This window comes from Heptranchias perlo, chromosome 12 (genome assembly GCF_035084215.1).
Source record: "Heptranchias perlo isolate sHepPer1 chromosome 12, sHepPer1.hap1, whole genome shotgun sequence".
In the NCBI taxonomy this organism is placed as follows: Eukaryota; Metazoa; Chordata; class Chondrichthyes; order Hexanchiformes; family Hexanchidae; genus Heptranchias; species Heptranchias perlo.
In genome coordinates, this window is record NC_090336.1 from 72,938,843 (window position 1) to 72,950,941 (window position 12,099).

The 12,099-nt window shown below is 47.0% G+C and overlaps 1 protein-coding gene across 1 annotated transcript in view; it reads left to right on the forward strand.

Moving 5' to 3' along the window:
* Nucleotides 1–12,099, forward strand: part of LOC137327794 (polypeptide N-acetylgalactosaminyltransferase 18-like) — a 440,866-nt gene that overhangs the window by 320,840 nt on the left and 107,927 nt on the right. Inside the window, exon 5 of the mRNA XM_067993601.1 lies at nucleotides 10,798–11,233. Within this exon, the coding sequence (XP_067849702.1) occupies nucleotides 10,798–11,233 (436 nt within the window). The remainder of the gene's footprint in view (nucleotides 1–10,797; nucleotides 11,234–12,099) is intronic.

The following is a 12,099-nucleotide window of genomic DNA, read 5'->3' on the forward strand; positions in this document are numbered from 1 at the left end:
TTCTGTATGTCTCTCTCTCTGTCTCTCTGTCTGTCCTCTCTCTCTCTCTCTCTACTCTGTCTGTCTGTCTCTCTCTCTCTCTCTGTCGTCTGTCTGTCTGTCTCTCTCTCTCTCTCTCTCTCTGTCTGTCTCTCTCTCTCTCTCTCTCTCTCTGTCTGTCTGTCTGTCTGTCTCTCTCTCTGTCTGTCTGTCTGTCTGTCTGTCGTCTCTCTCTCTCTCTCTCTGTCTGTCGTCTCTCTCTCTCTCTCTCTGTCTGTCTGTCTCTCTCTCTCTCTGTCTGTCTGTCTCTCTCTCTCTCTCTCTCTGTCTGTCTCTCTCTCTCTCTCTCTCTCTCTGTCTGTCTCTCTCTCTCTCTCTCTCTGTCTGTCTCTCTCTCTCTCTCTGTCTGTCTCTCGTCTCTCGTCTCTCTCTCTGTCTGTCTCTCTCTCTCTCTGTCTGTCTGTCTCTCTCGCTCTCTCTGTCTGTCTGTCTCTCTCTCTCTCTCTGTCTGTCTCTCTCTCTCTTCTGTCTGTCTCTCTCTCTTCTCTCTCTGTCTGTCTGTCTCTAGCTTTGTATGTCTCTCTCTCTCTCTCTCTGTCTGTCTGTCTGTCTGTCTGTCTGTCTCTCTCTCTCTCTCTCTCTCTGTATGTGTCTCTCTCTCTCTCTCTCTCTGTATGTGTCTCTCTCTCTCTCTCTCTCTCTCTGTATGTGTCTCTCTCTCTCTCTCTCTCTCTCTGTATGTGTCTCTCTCTCTCTCTCTCTATGTGTTTCTCTCTCTCTCTCTCTCTCTGTATGTGTCTCTCTCTCTCTCTCTCTCTCTGTATGTGTCTCTCTCTCTCTCTCTCTCTGTATGTGTCTCTCTCTCTCTCTCTCTCTCTCTGTAAGTGTCTCTCTCTCTCTCTCTCTCTCTCTCTGTGATGGTGTCTCTCTCTCTCTCTCTCTCCTCTCCAAATGTATTTATTTTATCAAGAGAGATGCATTCAGAAACCTTCAGCTGATTCATATTTGGGAACTAAATTGGGTTAAAGATCTCTGTGAACCATTAACTGTTTCACCACCGCACACTCCTGATAAACAGAGTTGCTGGTGACTGCCCCAGGCCGTTGCTCAGAGTGGAAGGATTAAGGGAGCAGCCTGAAGTGAAGATCCTCACTCTGTCTTCAGTTAAAGCTCTGATCTCTCCAGGGAAGCTGCTTTGTCCATTCAGCTGCAGAGCTGTGGGTTTTAAAAGCTGGTGAGACGTAGAGAGATTTAACCTCAAACAGGGCAAATTGAAGCCATCAAATTCGTCTCGGCCAGGAAATAGAGGGTTTTGATCATTCAAGATATATATATTTTTAAGTATGCACTTAATGTGCTGCCTGAAAGGGCGGTGGAAGCAGATTCAGAAATAACTTTCAAAAGGGAATTGGAGAAATACTTGAAAAGGAAAAATTTGCAGGGCTATGGGGAAAGAGCAGGGGAGTGGGACTAATTGGACAGCTCTTTCAAGAGATGGCACAGGCAGGATGGGGCGAATGGCCTCATTCTGTGATTCTATTATGAAGTAGCCAAGTCGATGATTTATATAAAACGAACCCTGCGCTGCTTTTTAAAAATAAATTTTAAATGATGTCTCTCCCTTCTCAAATTATTGAAGACTATGAATTCATATTTGGTGTCAGCTGCGGCTCAGTGGGCCGAACTCTCTCCTCTTGTGTCGTGGGTTCGAGTCCCACTCCAGAGACTTGAGCACATAATCCAGGCCCACACTCCCAGTGCAGTGCTGAGGGAGTGCCGCACTGTCGGAGGGTCAGTACTGAGGGAGCGCCGCACTGTCGGAGGGTCAGTACTGAGGGAGCGCCGCACTGTCGGAGGGTCGGGACTGAGGGAGCGCCGCACTGTCGGAGGGTCGGGACTGAGGGAGCGTTGCACTGTCGGAGGGTCAGTACTGAGGGAGCGCTGCACTGTCGGAGGGTCAGTACTGAGGGAGCGCTGCACTGTCGGAGGGTCAGTACTGAGGGAGTGCTGCACTGTGTTTGACTTATAGGGAGAGGTTGGATAGACTGAGACTTTTTTCCCTGGAGAGTAGGAGGTTTAGGGGTGATCTTATAGAAGTCTATAAAATAATGAGGGGCATAGATAAGGTAGATAGTCAAAATCTTTTCCCAAAGGTAGGGGAGTCTATAACGAGGGGGCATAGATTTAAGGTGAGAGGGGAGAGATACAAAAGGGTCCAGAGGGGCAATTTTTTCACTCAAAGGGTGGTGAGTGTCTGGAACGAGCTGCCAGAGGCAGTAGTAGAGGCGGGTACAATTTTGTCTTTTAAAAAGCATTTGGACAGTTACATGGGTAAGATGGGTATAGAAGGATATGGGCCAAGTGCAGGCAATTGGGACTAGCTTAGTGGTATAAACTGGGCGACATGGACATGTTGGGCCGAAGGGCCTGTTTCCATGTTGTAAACTTCTATGACTCTATGTTGGAGGGTCAGTACTGAGGGAGCGCCGCACTGTCGGAGGGTCAGTACTGAGGGAGCGCCGCACTGTCGGAGGGTCAGTACTGAGGGAGCGCTGCACTGTCGGAGGGTCGGTACTGAGGGAGCGCCGCACTGTCGGAGGGTCGGTACTGAGGGAGCGCCGCACTGTCGGAGGGTCAGTACTGAGGGAGCGCCGCACTGTCGGAGGGTCGGTACTGAGGGAGCGCCGCACTGTCGGAGGGTCGGTACTGAGGGAGCGCCGCACTGTCGGAGGTGCCGTCTTTCAGATGTGACGTTAAACCGAGGGCCCCGTCTGCCCTCTCAGGTGGATGTAAAAGATCCCACGGCCACTATTCCGAAGAAGAGCAGGGGAGTTCTCCCTGGTGTCTGGGCCAATATTTATCCCTCAACCAACATCACTAAAATAGAATATCTGGTCATTATCACACTGCTGTTTGTGGGATCTTGCTGTGCGCAAATTGGCTGCCACGTTTCCTTATTACAACAGTGACTACACTTCAAAGGTACTTCATTGGCTGTAAAGTGCTTTGGAACGTCCTGAGGTCATGAAAGGCGCTATGTAAATGCAAGTTTTTTTTTTTGTAAACTGCTTATTTTGTACACATCTGCCCGTCAGCACTTGTACAGGGCCTTGGTGAGACCACATCTGGAGTATTGTGTGTAGTTTTGGTCTCCTTATCTGAGGAAGGATGTCCTTGCCATGGAGGGAGTGCAACGAAGGTTTACCAGACTGATCCCTGGGATGGCTGGACTGACGTATGAGGAGAGATTGGGTCGACTCGGCCTATATTCACTCGAGTTTAGAAGAATGAGAGGTGATCTCATCGAAACATATAAAATTCTAACAGGACCGGACAGACTAGATGCAGGGAGGATGTTCCCGATGGCTGGGGAGTCCATAACCAGGGGTCACAGTCTCAGGATACGGGGAATGCCATTTAGAACCGAGATGAGGAGAAATTTCTTCACTCAGAGGGTGGTGAACCTGTGGAATTCTCTACCACAGAAGGCAGTGGAGGCCAAGTCATTAGATGTATTCAAGAAGGAGATAGATATATTTCTTAATGCTAAAGGGATCAAGGGATATGGGGAAAGAGCGGGAACAGGGTACTGAGTTAGACGATCAGCCATGATCATTTTGAATGGCGGAGCAGGCCCGAGGGGCCGAATGGCCTACTCTTGCTCCTATTGTCTATGTTTCTGTGTTAAAATACTGCTGGAAATCTGAAATAAAAACAGAAAATGCCGGAGAAGCCCAGCGAGTGAGGCAGCGTCTGTGGAGAAAGAAACCGAGTTTACGTTTCAGGTCGATGACTTTTCGTTAAAGAGTGAACGGTTTTTGAGCAAGTACAGAGCCAGGGGGGAGGGATTGGGGGAGGAGGGAAAGAAAGAACATAAGGGAAGGTCCCTGACAGGGCAGGAGTGATGAAATGACAAAAGGAATGACGGTGCAGGGCAAGGAGGGTGGCGACGGGACCATAAACGAAAGATGGGTCTGCGGGGAGGTGTAAGAGGTAATTTACAACCTTCCAGACTCAACACTGATTTCAATAACTTCAGATCAGAACCACTGCTCCCATTTTCTCGGACAGCAGGTGCTGGTAATGGTTCTGCTGCTGCCATTTACTCCAGGTCCATCTTTTGTTCCTTAACCTGTCCCATTACCACCCTCCTTGGTCTTGCACCATCAACCCTTTTATTGTAAGCAGTGTAGATGAAAACATAAAATTACAAAGCGATATTGATAGATTAGGTGAATGGGCAAAACTGTGGCAAATGGAATTCAATGTCGACAAATGTGAGGTCATCCACTTTGGATCAAAAAAGGATAGAACAGGGTACTTTCTAAATGGTAAAAAGTTAAAAACAGTGGATGTCCAAAGGGACTTAGGGGTTCAGGTACATCGATCATTGAAGTGTCATGAACAGGTGCAGAAAATAATCAATAAGGCGAATGGAATGCTGGCCTTTATATCTGGAGGACTGGAGTACAAGGGGGCAGAAGTTATGCTGCAGCTATACAAAACCCTGGTTAGACCGCACCTGGAGTACTGTGAGCAGTTCTGGGCACCGCACCTTCGGAAGGACATATTGGCCTTGGAGGGAGTGCAGCGTAGGTTTACTAGAATGATACCCGGACTTCAAGGGTTAAGTTACGAGGAGAGATTACACAAATTGGGGTTGTATTCTCTGGAGTTTCGAAGGTTAAGGGGTGATCTGATCGAAGTTTATAAGATATTAAGGGGAACGGATAGGGTGGATAGAGAGAAACTATTTCCGCTGGTTGGGGATTCTAGGAGTAGGGGGCACAGTCTAAAAATTAGAGCCAGACCTTTCAGGAGCGAGATTAGAAAACATTTCTACACACAAAGGGTGGTAGAAGTTTGGAACTCTCTTCCGCAAACGGCAATTGATACTAGCTCAATTGCTAAATTTAAATCTGAGATAGATAGCTTTTTGGCAACCAAAGGTATTAAGGGATATGGGCCAAAGGCGGGTATATGGAGTTAGATCACAGATCAGCCATGATCTTATCAAATGGCGGAGCAGGCACGAGGGGCTGAATGGCCTACTCCTGTTCCTATGTTGCTATTTAATCACTCCTGCCCTCCACTCGATCACAGACCTTCCCCATCGTTCTTTCCTCCCATCCCCTCCTTACGGGGAGTGGGGCTAATCGGATAGCTCTTTCAAAGAGCCGGCACAGGCAGGAGGGGCTGAACGGCCTCCTCCTGTGCTGTATGATTCTACGAATCTTGGACATACTGCGTGTGACCTTTCTGTGTGTGTAATTAGAGCAGAGCAGATTTCTGGGCCTTGTCCGGGCTGCCTGATGTGACACTGACCGTTTGATAATGTCTGTTTAATCTGATAAGGTGGTTAATTTCTGAAAGATCACTTCAAAGTGACATTATGCAGGGCATATATTAACGTCTTCATCTTATTAAGAATTGCTGTCGCATCGAACAGAATAATTACAGCGTGTGCGCACGTTATGATCCAGCATCAGGATTAAAACCAAGCCAACTATTGTTTGAAACAGAGAACGCTGGAAATCACTCAGCGAGTCAGGCAGCCTCTGTGGGGAGGGAAATAGAGTTAACGTGTCAGGTCGAAGACCTTTCGTCAGAACTGAAGATGAAGATTTAACAATTTTTTAAGCAAGTGCAGAGCCAGGGAAAGGAGGGAAGGAAAGAACGATGGGGAAAGTCTGTGATAGAGTGGAGGGCAGCAGTGATTAAATAGCAACATAGGAACAGGAGTCGGCCATTCAGCCCCTCGTGCCTGCTCCGCCATTTGATAAGATCATGGCTGATCTGTGATCTAACTCCATATACCTGCTTTTGGCCCATATCCCTTAATACCTTTTGGTTGCCAAAAAGCTATCTATCTCAGATTTAAATTTAGCAATTGAGCTAGTATCAATTGCTGTTTGCGGAAGAGAGTTCCAAACTTCTACCACCCTTTGTGTGTAGAAATGTTTTCTAATCTCGCTCCTGAAAGTTCTGGCTCTAATTTTTAGACTGTGCCCCCTACTCCTAGAATCCCCAACCAGCGGAAATAGTTTCTCTCTATCCACCCTATCCGTTCCCCTTAATATCTTATAAACTTCGATCAGATCACCCCTTAACCTTCGAAACTCCAGAGAATACAACCCCAATTTGTGTAATCTCTCCTCGTAACTTAACCCTTGAAGTCCGGGTATCATTCTAGTAAACCTACGCTGCACTCCCTCCAAGGCCAATATGTCCTTCCGAAGGTGCGGTGCCCAGAACTGCTCACAGTAACTCCAGGTGCGGTCTAACCAGGGTTTTGTATAGCTGCAGCATAACTTCTGCCCCCTTGTACTCCAGTCCTCCAGATATAAAGGCCAGCATTCCATTAGCCTTCTTGATTATTTTCTGCACCTGTTCATGACACTTCAATGATCGATGTACCTGAACCCCTAAGTCCCTTTGGACATCCACTGTTTTTAACTTTTTACCATTTAGAAAGTACCCTGTTCTATCCTTTTTTTGATCCAAAGTGGATGACCTCACATTTGTCTACATTGAATTCCATTTGCCGCAGTTTTGCCCATTCACCTAATCTATCAATATCCCTTTGTAATTTTATGTTTTCATCTACACTGCTTACAATAAAAGGGTTGATGGTGCAAGACCAAGGAGGGTGGTAATGGGACAGGTTAAGGAACAAAAGATGGACCTGGAGTAAATGGCAGCAGCAGAACCATTACCAGCACCTGCTGTCCGAGAAAATGGGAGCAGTGGTTCTGATCTGAAGTTATTGAAATCAGTGTTGAGTCTGGAAGGTTGTAAATTACCTCTTACACCTCCCCGCAGACCCATCTTTCGTTTATGGTCCCGTCGCCACCCTCCTTGCCCTGCACCGTCATTCCTTTTGTCATTTCATCACTCCTGCCCTGTCAGGGACCTTCCCTTATGTTCTTTCTTTCCCTCCTCCCCCAATCCCTCCCCCCTGGCTCTGTACTTGCTCAAAAACCGTTCACTCTTTAACGAAAAGTCATCGACCTGAAACGTAAACTCGGTTCCTTTCTCCACAGACGCTGCCTCACTCGCTGGGCTTCTCCGGCATTTTCTGTTTTTATTTCAGATTTCCAGCAGTATTTTAACACAGAAACATAGAAAACAGGAGCAAGAGTAGGCCATTCGGCCCCTCGGGCCTGCTCCGCCATTCAAAATGATCATGGCTGATCGTCTAACTCAGTACCCTGTTCCCGCTTTTTCCCCATATCCTTTGATCCCTTTAGCATTAAGAAATATATCTATCTCCTTCTTGAATACATCTAATGGCTTGGCCTCCACTGCCTTCTGTGGTAGAGAATTCCACAGGTTCACCACCCTCTGAGTGAAGAAATTTCTCCTCATCTCGGTTCTAAATGGCAGACCCCGTATCCTGAGACTGTGACCCCTGGTTCTGGACTCCCCAGCCATCGGGAACATCCTCCCTGCATCTAGTCTGTCTAGTCCTGTTAGAATTTTATATGTTTCGATGAGATCACCTCTCATTCTTCTAAACTCGAGTGAATATCGGCCTAGTCGACCTGCTTTACATTAACTGTTATTTCATAGAATCATGGAAATTTACAATACAGATGGAGGCCATTCGGCCCATCGTGTCCGTGCCGGCCGAAAAAGAGCAATCCAGCCTAATCCCACTTTCCAGCACTTGGTCCGTAGCCCTGTGGGTTTCGGCTCTTCAGGTGCACATCCAGGTACTTTTTAAATGAGTTGAGGGTTTCTGCCTCTACCACTCTTTCAGGCAGTGAGTTCCAGACCCCCACCACCCTATGGGGGAAAAAAATTGTCCTCAGCTCCCCTCTAATCCTTCTACCAATTTTTTTAATCTATGCCCCCTGGTCACTGACCCCTCTGCTAAGGGAAATAGGTCCTCCCTACCCAGTCTATCTCGGCCCCCACGTTTTATATACCTCAATTAGATTTCCCCTCAGCCTCCTCTTTTCCAAAGAAAACAATCCCAGCCTCTCCAATCTTTCCTCACAGCTAAAATACTCCAGTCCTGGCAACACCCTCGAAAATCTCCTCTTTACCCTCTCTAGTGCAATCACATCTTTCCTGTAATGTGGTGACCAGAACTGTACACAGTACTCAAGCTGTGGCCTAACTAGTGTTTTATACAGTTCCAGCGTAACCTCCCTGCTCTTATATTCTATGCCTCGGCTAATAAAGGAAAGTATCCCGTATGCCTTCTTAACCACCTTATCTACCTGTCCTGCTACCTTCAGGGATCTGTGGACATGCACTCCAAGGTCCCTCACTTCCTCTACACCTCTCAGTATCCTCCCATTTATTGTGTGCTCCCTTGCCTTGTTTGCCCTCCCCAAATGCATTACCTCACACTTCCCTGGATTGAATTCCATTTGACACTTTTCTGCCCACCTGACCAGTCCATTGATATCTTCCTGCAGTCAACAGCTTTCCTCCTCACTATCAACCACACGGACAATTTTTGTATCATCCGCAAACTTCTTAATCATGCCCCCTACATTTAAATCTAAATCATTAATATATACCACAAAGAGCAAGGGACCCAGTACTGAGCCCTGTGGAACCCCACTGGAAACAGCCTTCCAGTCACAAAAACACCCGTCAACCATTACCCTTTGCTTCCTGCCACTGAGCCAATTTTGAATCCAATTTGCCACTTTCCCTTGGATCCCATGGGATTTTACTTTCCTGACCTGTCTGGCGTGCGAGACCTTGTCAAAAGCCTTGCCAAAATCCATGTAGACTACATGAAACGCGCTACCCACAACGACCCTCCTTGTTATCTCCTCAAAAAAATTCAATCAAGTTAGTCAAACACGACCTTCCCTTAACAAATCCACGTTGACTGTCCTTGATTAACCCGTGCCTTTCTAAATGACGGTTTATCCTGTCCCTCAGAATTGTCTCCAATAATTTGCCCACCACCGAGGTTAGACTGATTGGCCTGTAATTACTCGGTCTATCTCTTTCTCCCTTTTTAAACAATGTTGCCAGGGAGGATTGGAAAATGATGGTCAGAGCCTCCGCTATTTCCTATCCACTTACTCGCTAGTTGAACTGCTTAGTGTATCTTTTTTTTTAATTCGGAGATCAGAACTGAGAGGTTATACCTATCAGAAAGGACTGAGCAGATTGGGGCTCTTTTCTCTGGAAAAGAGAAGGCTGAGAGGTGACCTGATAGAGGTCTTTAAAATTATGAAGGGGTTTGATAGGGTGGATGTAGAGAAGATGCGGGTGAGACCAGAGCTGAGGGCCATAAATATAAGATAGTCACTAATAAATCCAATAGGGAATTCAGGAGAAACTTCTTTACCCAGAGAGTGGTGAGAATGTGGAACTCGCTCCCACAAGGAGTAGATGTGACGACTAACGTATTTACATTTAAGGGGAAGTTAGATAAACACATGAGAGAGAGAAAGGAATAGAAGGATATGCTGATAGGGTGAGATGAAGTAGGGAGGGAGGAGGCTCGTGTGGAGCATAAACACCAGCATGGACCAGTTGGGCCGAATGGCCTGTTTCTGTGCTGTACATTCTATGTAATTGGGAAGGCCGGCATTAATCACCTATCCCCTTGTTGCTCTTGAGAAAGAGGAGTAGGGGGGCTACAGTCTAAAAATTAGAGCCAGACCTTTCAGGAGCGAGATTAGAAAACATTTCGACACACAAAGGGTGGTAGAAGTTTGGAACTCTCTTCCGCAAACGGCAATTGATACTAGCTCAATTGAAGGTTCTCCCACAATGCTGTCAGACCAGGAGTTCCAGGATTTTAACCCAGCGACGATGAAGGAATAGCCGATATACATCCAAGTCGGGATGGTGTGAGACTCTGAGGGGAGCTTGGGGGTGATGTTGTTCCCATGCACCTGCTGCCCTTGTCCTTCTAGATGTTGGAGGTTATGGGTCTCTGTTTAACGAGAGTTTGGGATTTGTGACTTTAGCATTGCTGGGTGTACTCTCCTCGCAACACTGGTCGCTGGCGATTGCCACACGAAACCGCACCACAGGGTGACTTTCTCTGTCTCACTATAACGAAACGTGAACAGAACAGTCAGCACCAGTCAGATTGATTAAAATGAAAGCAAAGCAGTTACTGACTTTTGATCTGAACTGCATAAAGTCCGTAACAAACCTAAGAAGGGAAACTTTTGCTGAATCACTGGGTGTTGTATAGCAAGAGCATGACTTGGCCAAATCCAGCAGGCACCAGTATTCATTTCAAGAGCAGAGCCATCTGGAGGGCTGACTGAGACATCGGCTGCACATCGCTTTGAAAGACTGAACAGGCTGGGGCTCTTTTCTGGAGAAAAGAGAAGGCTGAGGGGTGACCTGATCGAGGTCTTTATGATTATGAAAGGGTTTGATAGGGTAGACGTAGAGAAGATGTCTCCACTTGTGGGGGGAGGCCAGAACTAGAGGTCATAAATATAAGATAGTCGCTAATAAATCCAATAGGGAATTCAGGAGAAACTTCTTTACCCAGAGAGCGGTGAGAATGTGGAACTCACAAGGAGTAGTCAAGGTGAATAGTGTAGATGCATTTAAGGGGAAGCTGGATAAACACATGAGGGAGAGAGGAATAGAAGGATATGCTGATAGGGTGAGATGAAGTAGGGAGGGAGGAGGCTCGTGTGGAGCATAAACACCGGGATAGACCAGTTGGGCCAAATGGCCTGTTTCTGTGCTGAAGACTCTACGTAATATGTAATCTATTTCAATAGCATAAGTCAACTGTTGGGGGGGGGTTTTGCAGCAGTGAGTGAGCCATCGGTACTATTATTGTAACTAAAGAGTTTATTTAAAATATAGCCCAACTGCTGCACAGGAGGGAGACGTTCCCGCCTCGGAGTCAGAAGGTGAAGAGTTCGAACCCCACTCCAGGCGGTCCTGGGGGAGCGGAGTCCGGGGGCCCCAGGGGAGCGGAGTCCGGAGCTTCGGCTCTGAATTCTGGGTTGACGTCCAGCGGGATTCTCGCGGGTATTGTGAACAGGAACAATACTTAATTCTGCCCGAGGTGTTCGGTCACAAAGGAGTTTACGCTCGGTTTGTCTCTCCACAGGTCTGGCAGTGTGGGGGCAGCGTTGAGGTCCTCCCATGTTCCAGGCTCGCTCACATTGAGAGGGCTCACAAACCTTACACTGAGGACCTCACCGCCCACGTCCGCAGGAACGCACTGAGGGTCGCGGAGGTCTGGATGGACGAGTTTAAAAGTCACGTCTACATGGCCTGGAACATTCCAAGCGAGGTGGGTTAATGACGTACCTTTGACTAGAAGGTGTTATCTTGTTTTTGTAATCAACTCCTTTTGGGACTTTCAAGTTATTTATTTAGTTTTTAACAGAGGAACAGGAGGAGGCCATTCAGCCCCTCGTGCCTGCTCCGCCATTTGATAAGATCATGGCTGATCTGTGATCTAACTCCATATACCTGCCTTTGGCCCATATCCCTTAATACCTTTGGTTGCCAAAAAGCTGTCTATCTCAGATTTAAATTTAGCAATTGAGCTAGTATCAATTGCCGTTTGCGGAAGAGAGTTCCAAACTTCTACCACCCTTTGTGTGTAGAAATGTTTTCTAATCTCGCTCCTGAAAGGTCTGGCTCTAATTTTTAGACTGTGCCCCCTACTCCTAGAATCCCCAACCAGCGGAAATAGTTTCTCTCTATCCACCCTATCCGTTCCCCTTAATATCTTATAAACTTCGATCAGATCACCCCTTAACCTTCGAAACTCCAGAGAATACAACCCCAATTTGTGTAATCTCTCCTCGTAACTTAACCCTTGAAGTCCGGGTATCATTCTAGTAAACCTACGCTGCACTCCCTCCAAGGCCAATATGTCCTTCCGAAGGTGCGGTGCCCAGAACTGCTCACAGTACTCCAGGTGCGGTCTAACCAGGGTTTTGTATAGCTGCAGCATAACTTCTGCCCCCTTGTACTCTAGTCCTCTGGATATAAAGGCCAGCATTCCATTAGCCTTACTGATTATTTTCTGCACCTGTTCATGACACTTCAATGATCGATGTACCTGAACCCCTAAGTCCCTTTGGACATCCACTGTTTTTTAACTTTTTACCATTTAGAAAGTACCCTGTTCTATCCTTTTTTGATCCA